Raw genomic sequence first — 24,259 nt, 5'->3', positions numbered from 1 at the left:
TTCAAAATCTGAGGCAGAAAGTTTACGCCTCTCTGCGGTTTACTGCGATCCACCGTGGTCGTGGTGAGATGAAAAATCTGAGGCAGAATGTTTACCGTCCACCGCGGTTCACCGCGGTTTAATCTATGAAGTTACATGAACACACTAACAACACCCTCGTGGGTTGCCTCCCACACAACGCCTGAGTTAACATCGCGGCATGATGCAAGCATTTGATCGTCACTCCTCATCCGCGCACTGGGGCTCTCCCAAAGTGATTATCACTCTATTCCCTTTTTCTTCAGCCATGCCAAGGTAATGTTTCAACCTTTGCCCATTTACTGTGAACTTGTTTGTCCCATCTTCTGATTCAATCTCTCCAGCTCCACTCAAGAACAATTGCACCACTCTGAAGGGTCCTAACCATTGGGACTTTAACTTACCGGGGAACAATCTCAATCTCTTGTTGTATAACAACACTAGATCTCTGGGTTTGAAGTTTCGATCCAAGATGTTCTTATCATGCATTAGTTTCATCCTTTCTTTGTATAATCTAGCACTCTCAAAGGCCTGGAACCTGAATTCCTCTAGCTCATGTAACCTAGTGATTTTGTTAGTACCTGTTGTCTCCATGTCTAAGTTTAACTACCGCAATGCCCAAAATGCTTTATTCTCTAGCTCAACTGGGAGGTGGCATGCCTTGGCAAACACCAACTTGTACGGTGACATACCAATTGGGGTTTTGAAGGCTGTGCGGTATGCCCACAATGCATTATCTAATTTTTTTGCCTAGTCAGTCCTTGCATTCACTGTTTTTGTGAGGACACTTTTAATCTCCCTGTTGGACACTTCAACTAGCCCGCTCAATTGTGGGTGGTACGGGGTGGTCACTTTATGACGAACTCCATATTTTTCCAACAGCCGTGCGAATGCTCTATTGCAGAAATGGGTTCCGCCATCACTGAGTATAGCTCTTGGGGTACCAAAATGCGTGAAAATGTTCTTTTTTAGAAAGCCTAGTACCCCTTTGGCATCATAGGTCTGGAGAGCCACTGCTTCGACCCACTTGGAGACATAGTCAACTGCTACCAATATGTATTTGTTACCATACGAGCTGACGAATGGCCCCATGAAGTCAATCCCCCACATGTCAAAAATCTCCACCTCTTGAATTGTGGTCATTGGTATCTCGTGTCTACGAGATATGTTGCCAGTTCTTTGGCATTCATTGTAACTTCTAACCCAAGCATGGGCATCCTTGAACAGAGTAGGCCAGTACAAGCCTGACTCCAACACCTTAGCTGTTGTCCGAATTCCTCCAAAGTGTCCACCATATGGTGAAGCATGGCAAGCCTGCAAAACAGAATGTTGATCTTTCTCGGGGATACACCGCCGGATCATGTTATCTACACATATTTTAAATAATAGAGGTTCATCCCAATAATAATACCGACAATCACGAAAGAACTTTTTCTTTTGAATTGAGGAGAGTTCATAAGGTACAATACCACTTGCTAAATAATTAGCAATATCAGCATACCAAGGTGCCTCCTCCATTGTCATTGCCAGTAACTGTTCATCCGGGAATGTCTCTGTTATATCCTCAACCTCTACCTTCTTTTCAGCTCCTTCCAACCTTTAAAGGTGGTCAGCTACTTGGTTCTCTGTCCCTTTACGGTCACGTATTTCCAGATTGAATTCTTGTAACAGAAGAACCCAGTGAATCAAGCGTGGCTTTGACTCCTTCTTTTCTATCAGGTACCTAATTGCTGCATGGTCAGTGTAAACAATAATTTTCGAGCCAATCAAGTATGACCTAAATTTGTCGAATGCAAAAACAACAACCAACATCTCTTTTTCAGTCACAGTGTAATTAAGTTGTGCATCGCTCAACGTTCTGCTTGCATAATAAATTGGGTGCATCAGTTTACCCTGTCGCTGCCCCAAGACTGCTCCTATGGCATAGTCACTTGCGTCGCACAAGAGCTCAAATGGTTGCTCCCAGTTGGGTGCAACAATGATGAGTGCAGTCACCAATCTCTTTTTCAGCTCCTCAAATGCGAACCTGCAATCATTAGAAAACACAAAGGGGTGATCCTTTTCAAGGGGTTTTCATAATGGGTTAGCAATTTTGGAGAAATCTTTTATGAATCGCCTGTAGAACCCGGCGTGCCCAAGGAAACTTCTCACCACCTTGACTGAAGTGGGCGTTGGTAGTTTCTCAATCACATCAACCTTAGCATGGTCGACCTCAATTCCTTTACTGGACACTCGATGTCCCAGGACTATCTCTTCCTGTACCATAAAATGACACTTCTCCCAGTTCAACACTAAATTTGACTCCACACATCTTTTGAGCACTCTTCTTAAGTTGTGAAGACAATCCTCGAGTGAATCTCCCACCACGGAGAAATCATCCATAAAGACCTCCATAATATCCTCTACCATGTTTGTGAAAATGGCTAACATGCACCGTTGAAATGTCGTTGGTGTATTACAAAGCCCAAAAGGCATTCTCCGAAAGGAGAAGATGCCATATGGACAAGTGAAAGATGTTTTCTCTCTATCTTCGGGGTCTAATTATATTTGATTGTACCCCGAATATCCATCCAAAAAACAGAAGTGTGAGCGCCCGACCAGCCTGTCCAACATTTGGTCAATAAAAGGCAAGGGGAAGTGATCCTTTCAGGTAGCTGTGTTCAATTTTCGGTAATCCATGCAAATTCGCCATCCCGTGACTGTATGAGTTGAGATCAACTCATTGTTCTCATTTTGCACAACAGTCATTCCCCCTTTTTCGGCACACATTGGACAGGGCTAACCCAATTGCTATCAGAGATGGGGAAGATGATTCTCGCTTCTAACCATTTAATCGCTTCCTTCTTTACTACCTCTTTCATGTTCGGGTTCAGCCTTCGTTGATGTTCTCTAGAAGGTTTGTGCCCTTCTTCCAAGAGAAACTTATGCATACAGAAGGTTGGGCTAATACCCTTTATGTCTGCCATGGTCCAGCCAATGGCAGTCTTGCTTTCCTGCAGTACCGATAAGAGCTGTTCTACCTGCACATCTAACAAACCGGATGATATAATAACAAACAAAGTAGAATCAGGGCCTAAGAAAACGTACCTGAGGTGAGCTAGAAGCGGCTTCAGCTCCAACTTGGGTGGTTCCTCTACCGATGGCTTTACTGGAGGTGTAGCCCTTTTTTCTAACTCAAGGGACTCGAACTGAGGTTCCCTTTTCCAGAATACTTGGCCTTCAGTGCCATGACCCACTCAGCCAACCCTTCACCATCCATTTCTTCTAAATTTGTCAGACATGCCTCCAGTGGTTCTTTAGCAGTCAGGGTTACATCATCTTCTTGCAGGATCACATCCACTGCCTCCACTAGAGAGCAATTAGCATATTCACTGGGTCTCCTCATAGATTGCTGAACATTGAATATGACTTCTTCATTGTTCAGTCTCATTTTTAATTCTCCAGTCTCACAATCGATCAGGGCTCTCCCAGTGGCCAAAAATGGCCTACCTAAAATGATAGGTATCTCCTCATCTACCTGACAATCCAGAATAACAAAGTCTGCAGGGAACACGAACTTCCCCACTTGCACCAACACATCATCAAGAATTCCAGTAGGCCTTTTTACCGTGCGGTCAGCCAGTTGCAGTAACATCGAAGTCGGTCTAGCTCTGCCAATGCCCAGTTTGGTGTATACAGCCAGAGGCATCAAATTTATGCTGGCTCCTAAATCACATAATTCCTTTGCAAAGGCATAACTCCCAATCGTGCATAGAATAGTGAAGCTACTTGGGTCAGACATCTTTTGAGCCATCGGTCTGGTCACTACTGCGCTGCAGGTCTGCGTCAAAGTCATTGTGGATAGGTCCTAAAAATCAAACTTCCGTGACATTAGGTCTTTCATCATCTTCGCATAACCTAGCATCTCCCTCAAGGCATCCATCAAAGGAATATTCAGCTGAATTTGACGCAACATCTCCATGAATTTCTTGTATTGATCTTCCTTCTTTTGTTTTACCAGTCTCTGGGGGAATGGTGCAGGTATCACCCTTTGTTCACTGCTTGCTGGATTCTCTCTATTGGGGTTCTGTGGCACAAGAGGCACCACCTATTCTGCAGCTTGTTCATTTACCTTAGCCTTACCCTTTTCATCTTGACCCTGTTCAACTACCATTTCAGTCAGATTTGTTGGTTCATTTACCTCTAGTGGAATTGGAGTGGCTGGCGTAGTCTCTTTGTTGGCTTATGCAACCTCCTGATCTTTGTCTAAATATCTCCCATTCTGAAGACTTACTGCCATCAGCTGATTCGAGTTTTGATCCTTGGGGTTAATATTTGTATCCGCTGGCAATGTTCCCTGGGGGCGATTGTTTAAAGCCATAGACAACTGCCCCAACTGAGTTTCAATGTTCTTTATAGCTAAGTCATGTATTGCCAACTTTTCTGCATCTTACCATTTGTCCTAATGAGTTGCTAGAGCATCCCCCTGATCTCTACCATGTTGTTATCTTACTGCTGAGGAGGTAGCTGATATGTCAACTGTTGCTGGTTCTGCTGTGGGTAGCCCTGTTGTCTCTAGTGGTATGGAACCATTTGGCCTTGAGCTTGCATGCCCCCAGGCTGAGGCATGTTGGGTCTGTATTGCTGATTTGGTACCGGTCTCTACTGTTGTCCTCCTTGTCTCTGACCCCCAAAGTTGTTAACATAATTCATATCTTCCCTTGCTCCTTGATTTTCACCTTCTCCGCTCCATGAACACACATAAGACTGATTAACACGGGGTGTACACAGTCCTCCATTTGTCGTGTCAACAATATGCACCTGTTTGGTACCCATCTCATCTATCTTCTTTGTCAAAATACTCATCTGAGTCATGAGTGTGGCCATGTTCTCTGCCTACAAATTATTTGGGTCAAGAGGCACTGAATGCACTATAGGTGCCAGTGTTGTACCTCTAGTCATCCACCCTGAATTCTGGGACATCTTGTCAAGAAGGACTTTTCACTCGGTGAATGTCTTACTCAAAAATGCACCTCCAGCTGAAGCATCCACATTGGCCTTTAGATTGTCAGCTAATCCCATGTAGAATCTCTGGCCAAGCATCTGGTCTAGAATGCCATGGTAAGGACACTTCACCAGTATCCCTTTAAATCTTTCCCAAGTTTCTTGCAAGGTTTCAGTCGGCTGCTGCTTGTACTGCAATATTTCATCAATCTGCCTTGCAGTCTTGTTGGGCGGGTAGAACTTATTCAAAAACTGCTTTACTAATTCCTCCCAGGTGACAATGGAATTGATTGGGAGCGAATTCAGCCAAGCCTGAGCTTCCCCAGTCACAGAGAACGGGAATAGTAATAGCTTGATAGCTTCTAGGGTCACATTTGGCTGCCTTTGAGTCACACAAATTGACAGAAAATTTTTCAAATGTTGCTGAGGGTCTTCAATATGTGACCCGGAAAACAATCCTTTATTCTGTAGCAGATGTAGCATGTTGTTGGTGATCTGGAATGTCTCTGCTTGAATTGCGGGCACAACTATGGCAGTTTCCAGGTTGTCAGCTATGGGTTGAGCCCAATCATAAAGTGCAGCTTCTAGCACAAGAGGTGCCACCACTCTAACGTTTGGGTCAGCTGGCTCATCCCTGATGTTTCCGTTGCCGTTCTCTACGTCACCCATGTCAAATTCAAGCTGGTGTGGTTGTTGTGATTGTTGGATCCTCCTGTTGACAAGGTTCAACGCCCTGAATGTTTTCTCGGGGTCTGAAAGTCCTTCAAGCAGTTCTTCAGTCCTCGAAGAATTTCTAGGCATACACCTAAATTCCACAAGAGTTTAAACGTTAGAATTTCAATGAAAATTGTTTAACACCTTTGAAAATTGATTTGAACTAATAGTTTTTAACACTACTTCTAAGTTGTAATAAATAACATCGTTAACTCCCCGGTAACGGCGCCAAAATATGATAACGCCCAACTATGCCTTTCAAAGGACACAACGATCGCTGCAAATATAATCCGGTTTTAAGTCTGGAATCGAATCCTCAGGGAACTAACCTATCTATTACACACTTCGGTAATGTTATTATCAACTCAATCAATCTCAAGATGCAAGATTTTTTTTGATCAATAAATATTGGTTTTTTTTGTTTAACTACTTCAACTTCTATTAAAAACAAAAGTAAGCTAAAACAAAGAGAATTTAATAGTAAAGAGGTCTAGGGCAGTGATTTCCCCAATTGCTAGTTTAGGTTTTGACTCTTCCGCTATAATCTCGCCGTAATACTCTATAAGGATTAAGAGTTATGGGCTATCGTAATTATCTCTCAATCAACTACAATAATTTACTAGAGCATTCTCTCGAACTACTCTAGCTTACAATGGGTATGCAACTCTAAATTATCCCACCAAAGTTTTGTTATCTCTAAACCCACTTTTAAGTTCATGTAATAAATCTCTTCAATTACCCAAAAGTGGTGTTGTTCAACAGCTATCTAACCTAATATTCTTTTTCAAGCAATATAAGGTAATTAGACACGATTAATCAAGGGCCCATTCAATTAATCACCATACAAAATGTAGTTGAACAATCATATCATAAATCCGGCTCGATTATAACAACTTGAGTCAATACTTCAACCAACAATTGGTTCCATCAACCCTAGATAAGTGTTTAACTACTCATAACAAAATAATAAATAACTACTAAATTGTTCATAATGTAAAATTGCAAGAATTAAAAGGAGATAGAAAAACTCTAATGTTTGGCTGATCTTCTCACACTTGTTCTTCCTCCAAAAGTAGTCTAAATTTCGCTTGTTTTTTTCCAGTTGGACGAGTTTCTAAAGCTTATAAAGGTTTTACAAAAGTTTTCCAAAATTACACTTTGGTCCTCAAACTTCCAGCTGCGTGAACAGTGCACCAAGGTCGCGGCCAACCGCGGTCGACCGCGGTGAACGCCAACCTTTCTGCCTCACTTCATTAATATGCCGCGGTTCACCGCAGTCGCGATGACCTTCTTGTCCAGGCCATTTATTCTTCTTTGTGTTCGGGTACTTCTTGAGTGGGTGTTTTTCTTCACATTATCGCCTCCAAAACACTCCATGTTGCTTCCTCTCATATAATATTCCCTGCTAAACAAAAGAACACTATTTAGAGCATTTTGTTGGCAAATTATCTATAAAACAACAACAAAGTATGGTCCTATTAAGGTGTAAATATCGACTATATAGCCTACTATCAGACCGCATGAGAACAGGGTCGATTTTCAATTTTCATGTTTAAGTGAGAGACAACAGGATCCCGCCTGAAGAATCGGGGTAACCTCCACTTTTTTTTTAGTTTAAATCAGAAGTTGCACGAGCTCGCCTGAAGAATAAGGTTTGCAAGCTCAAGTCTACTCCAAGTTCAATTTTCTTCAAGTGCAAGCAGCAGGATGCCCGCCTGAAGAATCGAGTCAACTTTCAATTTTCTTCAAGTTCAAGTTAGCAGGATGCCTACCTGAAGAATAGGGTTGATTTTTCTATTTCATGTTGAAGATTCAAGGAAGATTTGAGACAAGAAGTAGATAGGATCTGATATTTTTATTTATTTATTTTTGTAATAATTTTTCCTTTTATTTTTGATATAATGGCAGGGACCGCAGACCGGAACCTCGACGGTGCGACACTTCAATCGACTCTCCACCTCGGTATCCTCCTTTACTTCTCCTATTTCTGAACTACACGCGGCCTGATTCCTTTATAGCCAAAGATATGTAGGGCAGCTCAAATACCAGGGCTCGATCACAATTTTCTTATCCATTTTTATTTTTTTTGAATAAGTATCGGGTCAGAAATCAATTACGCTGCTTACTTAATTCTTTGCTAAAAAACACTGCATGTTTCCAAGCAAAGAGGGGAAGCTGTAAGCACGTAATTTTTGACCCGCCACGTCTTCAAGCTATATTAGTATTCTTAGCATTTTAAAAACATTTATTTGACTTATTCTAGTAGGATTTAGACTATTTTTCACTTTTAATCTAATTGCAGAACATAAAAATTCGAAAACACAAAAATAGTTTCACTTTGTTTTTTACTACATTAAATATCTTTTCAAGGATATTAGTATTTTTTGTAGTAATATTATTTTAATTTTGCAATAATTTTAACCTAATTCTAATTTTGTTTTAGTATGATATTTGAAAAAAATAGTTTTGTTTTAACAGTTAGTTTTATTTTAAAAGTATATTCCACTTAAGTTGGTCTAATTAATATTTTGGTAGTATTTTTATCTTTGTTTTTATTTAATAAGCAAGAGTTGATATTAGGTTGATAGATTTTTGGTTAAGTAGGCCAATTTTGAGCACAAATTTGGCTACCAAAGGCCCAAATCGGACAGCCCATTCCCCTGAGCCCACAACCCATTAACCCATCAGATTTTCAACACTACCAAACCCTAAGATTTTTTTACTCTATCACCCTCCTCATTCTGGAAAACGGGCCTTCCCCCTTTTGATTTAAAATGCTTTCTTTCTCTCAACTTAGACGCACACAGATAGAGAGGAGGAGGAACGGACAGAGGACGAAAAAAGGAGGGCACACTTTCCTTCTTCAATTATCTATTCCCATTGTACTATTCCAGAAAAATGATCTTCTTCCCATAAACATGTCTCTATCCATGCTCTAAGAATGAATTACCACGGCTGTAACAGAAAAGTTTAAGTCATTTTCCTCTTAAAATCATCTCTCTTTTTATTTTTTTGAGGAGAGAAAACCTTCATCATCATCCCCATTTTTACCACCCTAGTAACAGCTACGCCCCACCCCCTCTTGACCCTCTTGCCGCCGCAAGACAAGAAAAAGCAACACACACCAATTTGGGACACGCTGAAAGATTCACCAATCTCATCGGAGATATGCCAAAAATGCTCGGGCGGTTATATTTTCTGTCCTGAACCGCCATTCCACTGCCGGCAAAATCACTATTTTTACCACTAACCATCACCTTCTTCATTCATAAAAAATAAAATCTCCAGCCACACGCACACCCAGTCGAACGGAGGGTCATTTTCCTTTCCGAAGTAGAATTACTAGAATGTGATTTTAAAAGTTGCACTAATGAGATCTACTTGTGCCTTTTCCAAAAGATAATAATCTAACTCAATAGCTTTTTGTCCCTCTACTGCAATGAACGAATTGATTGCTACTTGATAATTCTTTTTTTTGGTGGGGTTGGCGTGGAGAAGGTGCAAATGAACTTCCATTGCCGAGGTGTACTGCTTCTTAGAGGTGTGTCCTTTACATTGCCAATACCGGTAGTCGAGGTTCCGATCAAGGTTCATCTTTCTAGTCAGCGGCTAGCATCGGAAGTTTTGCTTTCCGTGATATCCATTTCTTAACTTTGTTCTTAATTAATTTTCACTCTTCTTCCTTGTCTGTTTGAGATTTCAATGAAATTCTGTTGATTTTAAATTTTCTCAATTGTGTGATTATGTGGCTCATGTTAAGAAGATTAGCTCACCCTTTTATTATTTCTCTCATTAAGAATTAATTCTTTGACAATACCATAATTTTGGTGATATTTTGGCTTGGTTAGAAGAAACAATAGGTACGGGGTTCGGGAATTAAAAGTAAAAAAAAATTGCTTTATTAATTTGATCGCTAGGAGCATATTTAGGCCAAAACTTGGATAGGCAAATCTTAAGTTTTCTTTATTTCATTTTTATTCGAGGCGAGAGGTCGTCCCCTTTAGTTATATTCAAGGGAATGCCCTGTAGATTCTATATATATATATTTATTTATTTATTTCAGGGGTATTCCCCCAAGTGAATGTAAATGGAGGTCGTGACATCATCGTTAGTGGTATAAGATAGGATAGTAAGATTTAGTTTATTTTATTTTGTTTTCTTTTATTAGATGGAGACGATCTTGAACTTTTTGTGTTTATTTCTGCTTTCGTGTGTTTTGCCTCAATTTGAGTACCCTTTAAAGACAATCGGATAATGTACACAACCGTGATTTTTACGGGACTCGAAAAATGTCTAACACCTTCTTCCGAGTCAAATGAACCCCCTTATCTAGAATCTCTGGTGCAAACTAGTTTAAGAGTCAAATGTGTTTTTAAGGAAAAATTGATTTTAAATGGTGACTTGGCACACCGAGATTACATGCCAAGTGGCGACTCTAAGAAATACCCTTTTAACACAACTTTGTCACTTTTCAATTTTGAAAACCTTTTTTGAGCTATACAAAATCTTTTTATTATTTTTAAGAGGGTTGGTGAAGAAAAAAGGGGTGTGACACACAAGAGAGAAATGAGTATCCCTCGTGCTCGACTTGGCTATTGTCCGGTACGCCCATAGTACTCCTCGGGCCATTTACCTTTAGTTGCTTCTAATTTCTTTTTGATATTTTGTATAATCATCTTGTTTGTTGATTCTGCTTGATCGTTTGCACTCGGATGATAAGGTGATGATGTGATCCTTTTGATTGTCAAGTCTTCAAGGAATTTATTGACCTTAGAGCCTATAATAGTGGCTAGTTGTCGTAGGCTATCTCTTTTGGTATCCCAAATCTGCAAATTATATTCTCCCACAAAAAACATCTACCATTTCGCATTCGCTGATCTTCTGATAAGGACCTGCTTCAACCCTCTTAGAAAATAGTTAGTTAAAATCAAAAGAAACCTTACCTTACCTTACCAGGGGCCGGTGGTAGTGAACCGACTATATCCATCCCCCCTTCATGAGCGGCAATGGCGACAAAACTGAGTGTAGTGTCTTTGTCTATTGATGCACCAATATTGCATAACATTGACACTTATCACATCTTTGAACATAAGCCTTGGCATCTTATTGCATCTGGGGACAGTAGTATCCTGCCCTAATTAATTTTAACACCATGGAATCCGTGCCTGAGTGGTTTCGCGGATCCCTTCATGTACTTCTCGCATAACGTAATTAGCTTCGAAAGCTCCTAAACATCGGTCTACCGGCCCTTGGAAAGATCTTCTATATAATTGACATCCCTTGAAACTATATCAAGTTGCTTTAGTGCGCAACGACTGAGATGCCTTAGGATCTTCAGGTAATTTTTCGTGTTCGAGGTAGTCAATGATCTCATTTCTCTAGTCCCAGACCAAATTGGTCACGTTTACCTCGTAGTAGCTATCCGCATCTAACACCAAATGCATAAGTTGTATGACCGTGCCGGAGTCCGATCCCTTTATTTTTGTGGACAATCCAAGATTGTCTAGTACATTTGCTTCCGCATTCTCTTCCCTCGGGATGTGAGTAATTGACCATTTTAAACCGAGCGAGCAGATCCTGGACTTTTACTACGTATTGTTGCATGCATTCCTCTTTGGCTTTGAAGATACCATAGACCTGATTTACTACCAATTGGGAGTCACATTTGCTTTCTATGACCTCAGCGTCTAGTCTGCGGGCCAGCTCGAGTCCTGCAATCAAAGCTTCATGCTCTTCTTATTTATTGGTCAGAGGAACAGTTTTATGGCCTTCCTTAGAGTTTTTACCGATGGCGTAGTTAGCACTATGCCAAGACCAAACTCTTTCACGTCGGAAGCTCCATCAGCGAATAAGGTCCAAACTTCTTTAGAATGATGTCGATTCTAACACCATCACTACTTCTTTGGTATCCAAAGACAATAGTCCCGAACTAAAATCAGCCACAAAGTCGGCCAAAACTTATGACTTAATTGCAGTCCTGAGTTTATATTCGATGTCAAGTTCACTCATTTCGACGGCTTACTTGGCCAGCCTACCTGAGAGTTCAGGTTTATGAAGAATATTACGCAGGGGAAAAGTGGTCACCACGGCTATCGGATGACACTGGAAGTAAGGCCTAAGCTTTCGAGTGGCGACTATGAGAGCTAAGTCCAATTTTTCTAGATGTGGGTAGCGAGTTTCTGCTCCCGTTAAAATTTTACTAACATAATAAATGGGAGATTGCATACCTTCATTCTCACGCACTAAAATGACACTTACCGCTACCTTCGAGACCACTAAGTAGATCAACAATTGTTCGCCTTTCTCCGGTTTTGACAGCAATAGAGGACTTGACAAATACCTTTTCAAATCCCTCAAAACCTGCTGACATTTTGGAGTCCATTCGAAGATATTCTTCTTTTTAGTTGTGAAAAGAAATGATGGCATTTCTCCGATGACCTGGAAATGAATCTGCTCAAAGCAGTCAGTCTCCCTGTCAGCCTTTGAACCTCTTTCATGCTTGATAGTTGGTCTGGAATGTCTTCGATGGCTTTAATCTTGTTGGGGTTAACCTCGATCCCCCTTTGCAAGATAGGGAATCCCAAAAACTTACTAGAACTAACCCCGAATGTACACTTCTCGGGGTTAAGCTTCACATTGTACTTCTTTAAGATGTCAAAGGTTTCTTGCAGGTGTTTGAGATGATCACCTGTGTTCAAAGACTTAACCAGCATATCATCTATGTAAACCTCCATCGTCTTCCCTATTTGTTTCTCAAACATTTTGTTTACAATTTGTTGGTAAGTGGCTCTAGTATTTTTTAGCCCCAATGGCACCGTATTATAACAATATGTGCCGAAATTCATTATGAACGAAGTTTTTTCCTAATCCTCCGGGTTCATCTTAATTTGGTTGTACCCAGAGTAAGCATTGAGTAAACTCATTAACTCATTCCTGACTATTGCATCTATCATTTGATCAATGTTTGGCAATGAGAATGAGTCTTTTGGGCACGCTTTATTTAAATCCTTATAGTCTACGGACATCCAAATTTTTTTAATCTTCTTTGGAACTACTACTATGTTAGCTAGCCAGTCAGGATACATTACCTCTCGGATTGAACCAATATCAAGTAAGCGAGTTACCTATTATTTGAAAAAATTGTTTCTAACCTCAGCAACAAGACATTTTTTCTGTCTCACTAGAGGGATGTTGGGATCTAGGCTTAATTTTTGCACGACCACTTCTGGTGGGATACCTGTCATATTGCATGCGACCATGCAAAACAATCGACATTAAATTTAAGAAATTCTATAAATCCAGAACTAAGTTCGGGGTGTAGTCTTGTCCCCAAGTGGAACTTCCTCTCTAAGAACTTATTGAACATGCGATTTGTTCAAGTTCTTCTGTTGTGGATTTTGTTGCGTCCGTTTCTTCTGGTACCTAGAAATATCTCAGTACCTGATAGGATTCCAATGACTCCTCCCCCTGGTTGACTTCGCTCGACTCGAGAGCAGGCACTGGTTCCTGTAATTGCTATATCGCATTCTCCTTCCCTTTGCTACTAGAAACTGAGATTGCATTCATCTCCCTTACTGCTGGTTGGTCAACTCTTATTTGTTTAATTTCCTAGGGAGATGGGAATTTCAGCAACTAATGATATGTCGATGACGCAACCTTCAATCTCGTGCAACCACAGCCTCCCTAGGATAATTTTGTAGCCTATATCGCCATCACCACCTCGAAAAGGGTCATTTTCATTAACTACCCCCTCAACATTTATGGGAAGCATGATCTCTCCTCGGGTTGTCACGCTTGCTAGGTTGAACCTGACGAGAAGTTTTATGGCCAGAATGATACTTTCGGTGAGCTTGGCTTGCTCCAACACTTTCCATTGGATGATATTGGACGAACTTCCTAGGTCCACCAAAACACGTTTAATCTTAAAATCTAAGACATTTAAAGATATTACCAGTACATCGTTGTACGACAGTAGTAGTCCATATGCGTTTTCCTCTATGAAATTAATGTCGTCCTCAGCGACTTTTCGAAGTCTCTTACTGTGGGTTACTGACACCTTCGTCTTTTTTGTCGCTAAAAATGTTACACCATTAATCTCGTTCCCCCTAAAAATCATGTCGATCGTCAAACATGGGGATATTTTCCTTCTTTCGAGGATTCTGCATTATCACGATTGCGGCCGTAGTTGTTTTTAGCCCGGTCGCTTAAAAATTCTCTAAGATGGCCATTTTTCAGCAATGTTGCCACCTCCTTGTGCAGATGCCAACAGTCCCATGTTCGGTGACCGTTGGTTCCATGGTATTTGCACCATAAATTAGGATCCTTTTGGCTGGGATCGGATCTCATAGGTCTCAATAATCGTGCTTCTTGAATTTTCCTCAAAGCCGACACCAACTCCACTACGCTGATTTTAAAGTTATATTCGGAAAGCCTGGGTAGAAAGAATCACACGAACCCGATGTCTCCTTAGCCAATAATGACCTATTATTCTAGTCGCGATCAGTTCTCCCTATCGGTAGAGAATCTATCCGCCGACCGGAAACTTTTGTCGCATCCTTCGGCCTGCTCATAAGGCAAAAATCGTCCCGTTGAAGACCGTTTGATTTATATGCTTGATATGCTTGACCGTTTGAGCCAAATCGTTTCCCTTCACCGTTGTTGTATAGGTGGTGATATGCTCCTAAGGATCTGAATTCCCAGCATACTTTGGTCCGTCTGACATTTTAAACCGCTTCAGGATCAACTCTGGTGTCGCGCTTGGTTTGAATAGCAGTTGGGTGTACTTCTTTGAATCCGGTCCTTTCAATACCGATGGTGCGCTCGGAATTTGATCCATTCGGGCGTTTATTTCCCTCATGAACCGCATGAGTTTAGTTTTAAAGAGATCGTTCTCATTGTTGTTATCGGATCCGCTACCGTTCTTCCCGGCCCTATCAAAGCCGACTTCGCCCCTCGAGTGTTGTTATCGCCCCTTTGCATTGTTTGATTTGCGGGATCATTGAGAGGAACTGGACTCCGTCCATTCGCATTGTTGGAAGCACCCGACAACGCCTACCTTAATTCCGTCATGACCTGTTCCTGCCGCGAGAGATGGCCCATATGGCCTTTTGTTGTTCCCTCAGGAACCTTAGTGTTTCAACGACATGCTCGTCTTCAGCATCATCAGGAGTCGCCTCTCGAATGTGTCGTGGATACTGCCCACCATAAACCGGCGTGGCCTCATCTCCTCATGGCAGTATCGCTGATGGAATCTTCGTGATGAGGCTGATTTCTTTAGGCCTCAATGTTGTGTGCGACGTTGACATCGTTATCTGTCATTTTTAATTATGATTTGTGCTTAAGAACAAAGAATCAAACAAGTTAGTAACAGATGCAGGGATCAATTCAATTACACAACTATCTAAGCCCCACAGTAGGCGCCAAACTGTTTATCCATAGAACGGTACAGTTGAATTTATACGTGATTTATAGACAAGTGAATCAATTTGACCCTAAAATGATAAATAAATTACACAAAATATAAGACTTAGCGTTGAAATCGAGATAAGATAGTAGAGATCTTGAGCCCGGGAATAGAGCTTCCGGAAGCAGTAAGAGCAATATAAATATGCAAGAAAATAAAATTCTATTTAGCTTTGAACAAAGTATATTGTATGCTTGTCAGAAAATTCGTCTATCTTACCATGATGGTTGAGCTCGCTATCTATAGTTGCACCTAGGGAACAAGGTCCTAGGATCAAGCATATCTTAAATGACAATTATGGGCCATTGGAGAATGTGTAACGGTAGGCAGTGAATGCCATATTATCTCTAACGTACCATGCACTTAATGTTGTGGAATATTCTTTATTAAATGCTACCGAGCGGCAGACATTTATTTTGCCTTTATGAATATCATTCTCTCCGATAACAAGTGAAATTATTGCCTTTGGACCCGACTGTCTTCTGTCTTCGGCTCCACGTGTCGCTTTCTCATGCGATCGTTAAATATGAACATATTTTACCCCATACAGACATCACATTAGCTCTATTCCTCCGGAAACCCACACACAAAAAAAAATCAACTTCGGACCAAAGAAAGTTATTGAATGCCATAATGAAAATTAACCCTTGTCCGTGCATATATACACGATCAGGCTATTTAAAAAGTAATTACACGTAACTTTATTTAACAAACCTTAACTAATAACCTACAATATAGGGTAAGTGAACTGCTATATAACATGTTAAATTACACTGATCGTGCATGACCTTTTTACATTCCCAGCATATATACTTAAATCTTTAATAGAATACCAAGTAATAATTTCATGCTCTGAAAGATAAGGGTGGTCTGAAATCTCTCGTCAGCCATGGTTAGGCTCCTGCATGCGTAAGATGGTGAATTGGAGGGTTTCGTGGAAACTTCACTTTGGTAGGACAAACAACACTGCTTCCCTCTATTTCTGGTATGGAAATTTGGTTCCTAGATGGTGGAGTAGTGCAAAAAAGGGGCTTTCTTTTCTCTCCCTTTGCATGTATACGACAAAACTAATAGGCTTTACAGATTTTGGATGGGTGTGAAATGTAGACGTAATTCTTAAGAAACAAACACTAGTACTATCTTTAACAAGATTTTGGTACATTGAGTTTGACTCTACAATTGGTGAAGGGTATGAAAACTTACCATTTTCTGTTGAGTTTGGAAGTTATATGTCCTCCTAAATGGTTGCATTTTCCGCTATTAATTACCCCATCAGTTCCTTTTTTCAGGGTTTGGAACAAAAAACTTATTCAGTAGTAGTAGCTCAATTATTTGAGTAAATTATTCTTATATCTTCCTTAGATGAATAACTAATGGCTATGAATAACGAATGCTATATGTATCTTCTCATGATAGTAAATGTGAGATATTGGAAAAAAATAATAACTAATTAATATCTTTGTGGTTTTTTAAATGCACAACTAGTTTCGGCCAAATTTTTTGAGTTAAAGAAAAGGCAGTCCGTGCAAGAAAAATATTGCGTTCACCCAAGGTCCAAGGAAGGGTCACGTACACTTTTAAAATGACAGATAAAAAAGATTAAATAATTCCTAATGCAATAAAATCTTCACTAGATTCCAACTACACTTAGAAATATGAAAATGATAGTATATCTTTCTTCAACAGTAGAAAACACGTAAATGTCCATATCAGACGCATAGGGAAAGAGTGAACTATTTACTGCTCTTTCAAATTATATAAAACGCAGGCAAAAAAGAAGATATTCGAGCATGCAATCTTGAGATTTACTTTTCAATTCCTCTGCTCTTTCCCTGCAGGTTCTTGAAAGTGGAAGCTAGAAGCAGGCAAACCTCAGAGGAAACGGAGGAAGCTATATATATATATATATATATATATATATATCTACGTACGTACTAGACCTTGCTCTTTCCCTGCAGGTTCTTGAATTTGATCGAGATGGTTTTCAACATGGCTAATGAGGAGGTAAAACAGAGAGTGAAGGCGTTGCTCATAACGGCAGTTTGGATAATATGCTGGGGATTATTCACTATAAGTGATGTAGGCAATGCAGAAAGGCTTCTGAAAACTGAAGAGCCAACTTACGTTGTAGAGAAAGAGATGAGACAAGGTTTTGCATTACGGCTTCTGCGTTTCCTGTGGAATGGCAAGTCCACTTATGAGCACGTCTGGCCGGTATATATGAATACTATCTCATAGCTCTTTAATTTGTAACAAACATATTATCATGTAAAGTAAACATACAGAATGCTCGCTCGCTAACCATTATATATATATATATATATATATATTATGACTATGTTTTTCTTTGGGAGCAGGAGATGAAGTTTGGATGGAAAATAATAGTAGGATCGATTGTCGGGTTTTTTGGTGCAGCCTTGGGAAGCGTTGGTGGGGTTGGAGGCGGCGGAATCTTTGTTCCAATGCTAACCCTTATTATTGGCTTCGACCCAAAGTCATCTACAGCTATTTCCAAATGTATGTAGTATTTGCTACTTTGTCTTTTAAATATATATATATGTATGTATACTCTATATATTAAACTACTTATTTGTTTATTGAAGGCATGATAATGGGAGCAGCTGGATCAACTGTGTACTACAACATGAGGCTGAGGCACCCATCTCTAGACATGCCCATAATAGACTATGATTTGGCCTTGCTCTTACAACCTATGCTTATGCTTGGTATTAGCATTGGGGTCGCTTTCAATGTCATCTTTGCTGATTGGATGGTCACTGTTCTTCTTATCATTCTCTTTGTTGGTAATTAATCTCGATCTTCTTGCTATGTACATTAATTTATTCCATCGAGTTATACTTTTATACATCACACACTATCATGTCATGACTTAAAATGATACTACTTAGTATATATATGTTATCCATAGGAGAGGAAATTAACTAGTAGTAGCAACTTAAAAAACAAGGCCGGAAACTTAGCTTGTTACGTGTTTAGTACAACAGGTTCAAGCGATTGTCAGTGTGTTAAATTTATTCTATTGGTCTAGCTTTTTCAAAATCCTTAACTAGTATATATGTAAATGTTGTAGGTACCTCGTCAAAGGCATTGTTCAAGGGAATTGAGACATGGAAGAAGGAAACATTAATGAAAAAGGTGAGTTTTACACTTGATCACAATAAAGCTCTTCTTAATTTCTCTGTTTTAATTTCTTTTTAACTTTCACGTAATCCTACAATGTAACCCCAGGAAGCAGCCAAGCAGTTGGAGTCAGAGTTCAAGCCAAGTGGTGAGTTTTAATTGGCATTTTCAACATTGTTGAGTAGTTTTGCATTAACAAGAGTGCAAAGTGTGAACAAACAGCAACATAACTGGAGATCGATCTTAAAAGAAGTGAAAGCAGCATTTATAAGTCATAAATATATAGGATAAAAATAGAGCAGCAGAGACCATGTACAAAACGTAGGACTTAATTTGATGTTTACATCTCAATATATGTATGCTATATATAGTAACCGTATCCTGAATAATATATACTACAAGCTAAGGGAAATTCAGTGCAAAATAAGCCAGACATGTATGTATATTCAAGGTTATTCATCTGATAAAATGCAGAGTCCGAAGGCGAATACAGGCCACTTCCCACTGGTCCATTAGCTAATGTAGATGACACTGTAAGTACATGCTCCATCTGTTGATATCTAAACCGATCTTCTTTTTAACAACTTCACGTGCATATTAATGGAGTACATGTTTTTTTAATTAAACGTATAGGTTCCCATGCTTCGCAATGTTTACTGGAAAGAACTGGGACTTCTAATGTTTGTGTGGGTAGCTTTCCTTGCAATTCAAATTGTGAAGGTTAGCTTTTTTATGATAAATTTCAACCTGATCGAGCAGTAGACTCTGTATTCTCTCAACACATACTCATAATTTTTGCTTGCAGACCTACACCGTGACATGCTCCATCGAGTACTGGATTTTAAACTTCTTGCAGGTAAATTAGCAGGCAGAAAGGATTTAACTTATATACATAGGTAACTTAGTCTTATTTTCTAACTAATCCGGCTTTTCTATATGTTAGATACCTGTTGCTGTTTCTGTATCACTTTATGAAGCAGTATGTCTGTACAAGGGTACAAGGGTGATTGCATCGAAAGGAAAGGAAATAACAAGTTGGAAGCCCCATCTGCTCTTCTTTTACTGTTGTTGTGGCATAGTTGCTGGTATTGTTGGAGGTTTGCTTGGTCTAGGAGGTGGCTTTATCCTAGGACCTCTTTTCCTAGAACTCGGAATTCCTCCTCAGGTAAACATCTTGCTGTATAATATAAATATAATACCTCGATCTGCGCAAGTAAAGCCTCAATATGCAATTTTATCGGATATTATTGCCATGATCTCATATAAATCAGTATCTGCTACTGATGCGAGGTAATGATCTAGAGTTCGTGAATGAGTGTATTCTTATTATATGTATACACTTAAATACATCCTGCACAGTTTCTCTAAATCTGCCTATTTCTAGTCACAAATAAATTAAATGAAGTGATTTATTGCATATGAAAAAACTCTGTTTAATGTGTTTAATTTCTTATAGTTGATGAAGGATAAATTGTTTGACAAAGTGAGGGTAATTTGCAGGTAGCAAGTGCAACATCAACCTTTTCAATGACATTCTCATCCTCCATGTCAGTTGTGCAATATTACCTTTTGAAGCGTTTCCCTGTCCCATACGGTAATTAGCAACAAAGACAAAATTAACAATTTTAATTAATCGCTTTAGATAATCTTGACTGTTTATATTTCAAAAAATGTGCAGCTGCTTATTTCGTTTCTGTGGCAACAATTGCTGCACTTGTTGGTCAGCACGTTGTTAGAAGAGTAATTGCTCTACTTGGAAGGGCCTCTATTATCATTTTCATACTGGCTATGACAATATTTGTCAGTGCTATCAGCTTAGGTATATATATATACTCATTTTTCATTCTTATTGTTAAAATGACTAATATTTCTGCCCATTTCTTCTTTTCTGTTTTCTTGACCATGAAAAGCGACGTGCTTGATAATTTTGCAGGTGGTGTGGGGATAGCAAATATGATTGAGAAGCTGGAGAACAAAGATTATATGGGATTTGACAACCTCTGTTACCAATCCTAGGCTTGCTTTGGTCTCGAGGATTTTATGACTGCAACGTCTACAATATGTAATAAGTCACATTTCAATTATTTTATCTATTCGTTTTCAAGGAGAAATCATAATTTGGATCCATCTCTGTTTTATTCATGTCCACGTTTCTTGTACTTCGAGTGTTTTGATACATTCACAATAGACTAGAAACAATGTTTCCTTTCACTAAGAACAAAAGTTTTATTGGAGTCGTATTCTAGTGGTATCCTATTAAGGGCTAAGCAATAGAGGTTTAAATTTAACTCAGTTTAAATAAGTATATATATTTTTTCTTTTGGTTGCCACTTATTAGTTCGTAATTGTTTGATCAAAAAAAGTGTTAAACCTTTTAGTTAAACTAAGTAATGATGAGATACATGATGAAAGATAAATCTTAGCCCAACATAATTAACTCTAAATTCAAACATATTGAATGTTACAATCGAAGGAGGCCAAGTTTATATAAGATTCCTTAAGATGATTGACAGATATCAAATGTAAATAATAAGCTTACATCTTTGATATGTTTGTACCGTATTTGTAAGAGCAAAGAAGAAAAAGAGGGAAAGTTGTTGATAACTAAGAGATCTATCTTTGTTGATTCAACAATGATGATTACAAAAAGTTGTAGCCGAAATCTGGGTTGTTGGTTTGTTGTTGGGGATCTCCTCTTGTTCTCATCTTTGATACGTTGCTCCTCTCTTTTCTTGAATAGGATCCCCCTTTCTCTTGCATTTTCCCCTCATATATATATTATCAACCTTTACCTTTATCCAACGGTCTCTACCCAACGGACCCTCTCATGACTACACTCTTCCTTACTTGCCCGAGTAGTACGACGTATGTGCTGTCGTACAGGCCTTCTGACGGCTCGATCTCGATAGTGGCCGAGATGCTTGCCGCTGTTACGCCTCGTGGGTACGACTACGGCTTGGTCAACCCCTTATCGTTCCTTTTAAGGACAATCATCTTGTGGTCAGATTTTGACCTATACAATTAGTCCCTCCGCCCGGTGGGGTCGCCTTTTGGCAAGCTCGATGGGCGGATTCTGTTGATTCAAAAGTTAGGAGAAATTTGAACATTATGCGCGGAATGCGATCCTTAAGGCGAGGTGGCGAGGTGACGCTTCAGGGATTTCATTGGACCATTACGTCAATTCAGAGTTGGATCGTCGCATCAATTTAGGGTACCATGAATACCCATTATGCATCATTACAGCGCACGTTTCCCAGGCATCATATTGTTTCCCGTGCCCTTTCAGTTTTTTGATTGGCGGCTCTTGGGTGGGTTTCCCGCTCAGGACATTTATGTTCCTATAAATAAGGGGAATCCCTTATTTGATTGTTATGTTTTTCAATTTACCTGAGAAAGAACTTTGCAAACTTCCTCATCCTCTGGTCTTTCATACTTCTGCTTTCGATAGAATTTGAAGTGGCCACTATCTCTTTTCCCGCACTTTTCTTGCTTACTTCGATCAAGAGAGACAAATGGCCATCACTTCTTCCCAATCCGATAGAGTTGTTGGTGCTCTGGTGCCGGAAAGCGACGCATCCCTACTCGAAGAGGGAGTGGAGGTGGTGGAAGATGAGGGATTTCCAACGGTGGATGAGATAGTTCCTCGTCCGGAGAAGGCGAGGACTGATTTTTATAGCCCTTCAGGAAGTGATCCAGAGCCCGTTCCTTCCACTATGGATGAGGCAGCGACCGGGGCACTCAAAACTAAGTGGTGAATTCTTGCTAATGTCAAAATGGTGCTGGTGGGGAAGGATATTGTGCATCTACACCACCCGGGTTATTGCACTTTTTACGCGTACCCCTTCGTTATTAGGTGCACGCTCCCCATTGCTTCTTTGGTGGTAGACTTCTGCCGTTTCTATGAAGTGTGCCCGACTCAACTCTCTCCATATGTGTACAAGCTCTTCCTTATGCTCATCAAGTACGCGGAACTAACCGGCCAAGGAATTTCATTAGGGCACATGCTCTACATCTTTGCCCCTCATTTTCTTCGTGGTACGATGATCCATATGCGCCATCGAGGAACCAAGAGTTTGGTGGTAAAGATGGATGATAAGGTCAATCGATGCTTTTGGGAAAGCTACTTCTATGTGCGGACATAGCACCTTATGGCGAACTCGGTGGGGTTTCCAGAGACGTGGGATTTCACTCGTGAGTTTTCCTTTGTTTACTTTGTAATTTTTCTTAAGACGGTCGTCGGTCGCCTTTCTTTAGGAGACATCATTGAGTATTTGTTTTGCCTTTGCAGCTGAGAGATTACCTCCTCCGCTGGTTGCTGATATCCGTGAGTGGGTGAGCGCGATTCTCCACTACACGGTGGGAATTCGTGAGTGGGCGCCCTTCCATGAGAAGTTTGGGCGCAAGCCTCTTACTAGTGAGTTGCCTTGTTGTAGCTTTAATCCGTTCCCTATTTTGTAGTTAGCTTTTCTTTTTTTTAGAACTTTGTTGTTGTGCAATCTAATTCCTTCTTACTGACAGGTCGGGGAGGAGTGAGGAGAACGAGGGCTCCTCCGCTCGCATTTCGTCAACCGACGCCCTCTACCCATCCTACGCCGAGGGCCACTGCCCGACCAGCACCAAGATCTACTGTCCAGCCTGTACCTGCAGCCGAAGTTGTGCGCTAGAAGGTTACTCATCCGGAGATTCCAACTCCCGCAGTCCGTTCCACGGGCGAATCCTCCTACTCAAGTAGTGGGGAGGCCCCACCGAAGAGACGGAGGGTGGTGTTGGAAGGAGTTTCCCCGGCTGAAACTTCTTCGAGGGGTGCCCTTACCCCGGCGGTGATCAAAGTTGGAGGTGGTGCCAACCCAGCCGTGGATACGACGCCCGTTGCGAGCGTGCAAAGGGTTGATGTTGCAGAGAGACAGAGTTCCGAGGATACCGTTGCTATTTTAGAAGGCCCTTTGACATAGCGTCCGAACCGCGCCCCCTCTCCGGTCAGTGAGAGGGGGAAGGGCGTTGTGGTTGATGACTATGAATCTAAGTCCGACATTGATCTTGATGATATGAGGATGTTTGAGGAGGGCTTTACTCGGACCGTAGTATAAGCGGAAGGTCCTTCTCAAATACTCGAAATTCCATCCGAACTCAACCTTCTGCAGGATACGGTGGACTTTGTGCCACAGTTCGATCTTCTGTGCTCCACCGCCTAAAGCGGAGCTCTTCAGGATGTCAGCGACTCCGAGTTGTAACGCGGTGTGGCCGATCTGGGCCTGAGAGTGAGTTTCTCTTTGTTTCCTTTGCTTGGTGACCTTCGTTCATTCGCTTTTTTTATTTATATGACTAACTCCTTTCCTCCCTCCTTTCTTTTAGACCTACATGCTGGAGGTTGAGAATGCTCGTAGGGTCGAGATGCGTGCCGTGATTTTTCTAAAGATGGCCGAGAAGTATCGACGGTACCGTAACAGATGTCGTGAGATGCACAAGTAGCTCAGAGCGGGTGCCAGTACCCAGTCTACCAGGAAGGAGTCGGAGAAAAGAGATGAGGACTTGATGCGGTCTATCCGCAGATGTAGTGAGCATGAGGATATGCTTCATGCCAAGAACGAGGAGATCGAGGTGGGCAAGGGAGTTGCCGCGGAGTGCACAAACCTTCAGGCGAAGGTGTTGTCTTTGCAAGCCGAACATGAGCAGAATGCTACCAGAGTTGAAGCTTTGAGCGCAAAATGGATGGGAAAATTGGCCGAGTTGGAGAAGAAAATGGCCGAGATGGAAAGCGCCGAAGATGCTCGGACATCGGCTTTGGCAAGATCGGTGGTGCTAGAGGACACTATCCGCATCCTTAAATATGAGCAGGAATTTGAGAGAGCAATGGCCACGCTGAGGGAGGCGTGACTCGAGGAGCATATTGGTGAAATTGACCGGGAGGCGTCGAGCCTAGGAGACCAGGTCGTGGCACTC

The 24,259-nt window shown here is 40.8% G+C and overlaps 3 protein-coding genes across 3 annotated transcripts; 1 reads left to right on the top strand and 2 right to left on the bottom strand.

Annotated features, from left to right (window-relative positions):
• Positions 1-219: 219 nt before the first annotated feature.
• On the bottom strand, positions 220-612 carry LOC138885203 (uncharacterized). Its single transcript, XM_070166113.1, has one exon. The coding sequence runs from the start codon at positions 610-612 to the stop codon at positions 220-222; it is 393 nt and encodes a 130-aa protein (XP_070022214.1).
• A 1,005-nt stretch (positions 613-1,617) lies between these two features.
• LOC138885202 (uncharacterized) lies at positions 1,618-3,811 on the bottom strand. Its single transcript, XM_070166112.1, has 4 exons — positions 3,193-3,811; positions 2,802-3,046; positions 2,144-2,274; positions 1,618-2,044 (listed from the first exon to the last, which is right to left on the bottom strand). Exons 1-4 carry the CDS (start codon positions 3,809-3,811, stop codon positions 1,618-1,620), a joined length of 1,422 nt encoding a protein of 473 aa, XP_070022213.1.
• A 13,039-nt stretch (positions 3,812-16,850) lies between these two features.
• On the top strand, positions 16,851-20,446 carry LOC104236361 (sulfite exporter TauE/SafE family protein 3-like). Its single transcript, XM_009790269.2, has 12 exons — positions 16,851-17,392; positions 17,536-17,695; positions 17,782-17,982; positions 18,270-18,334; positions 18,428-18,467; positions 18,794-18,852; positions 18,953-19,039; positions 19,125-19,175; positions 19,263-19,484; positions 19,820-19,913; positions 19,998-20,138; positions 20,253-20,446. Exons 1-12 carry the CDS (start codon positions 17,156-17,158, stop codon positions 20,333-20,335), a joined length of 1,440 nt encoding a protein of 479 aa, XP_009788571.1. The 5' UTR covers positions 16,851-17,155; the 3' UTR covers positions 20,336-20,446.
• Positions 20,447-24,259: the final 3,813 nt, after the last annotated feature.

The sequence above is a fragment of the Nicotiana sylvestris genome, chromosome 2 (assembly GCF_000393655.2).
Source record: "Nicotiana sylvestris chromosome 2, ASM39365v2, whole genome shotgun sequence".
NCBI classification, from domain to species: domain Eukaryota; kingdom Viridiplantae; phylum Streptophyta; class Magnoliopsida; order Solanales; family Solanaceae; genus Nicotiana; species Nicotiana sylvestris.
The sequence above is the reverse complement of the archived record's forward strand: the minus strand, read 5'-3'. Positions and strand labels throughout refer to the sequence as shown.

Bases quoted from the DNA above. Each gene is read 5' to 3' on its own strand.
- LOC138885203 (XM_070166113.1), bottom strand. From the start codon at position 612: ATGGAGACAACAGGTACTAACAAAATCACTAGGTTACATGAGCTAGAG.
- LOC138885202 (XM_070166112.1), bottom strand. From the start codon at position 3,811: ATGGCTCAAAAGATGTCTGACCCAAGTAGCTTCACTATTCTATGCACG. The intron at 3,047-3,192 runs GTTAGAAAAAAG...CCGGTTTGTTAG, and splicing joins CCTCAGTTCGAGTCCCTTGA to ATGTGCAGGTAGAACAGCTC. The intron at 2,045-2,143 runs GTTCTACAGGCG...TAATGATTGCAG, and splicing joins AGTTTCCTTGGGCACGCCGG to GTTCGCATTTGAGGAGCTGA.
- LOC104236361 (XM_009790269.2), top strand. From the start codon at position 17,156: ATGGTTTTCAACATGGCTAATGAGGAGGTAAAACAGAGAGTGAAGGCG. The intron at 18,853-18,952 runs GTAAGTACATGC...TTAAACGTATAG, and splicing joins TAGCTAATGTAGATGACACT to GTTCCCATGCTTCGCAATGT. The intron at 19,914-19,997 runs GTAATTAGCAAC...AAAAATGTGCAG, and splicing joins GCGTTTCCCTGTCCCATACG to CTGCTTATTTCGTTTCTGTG.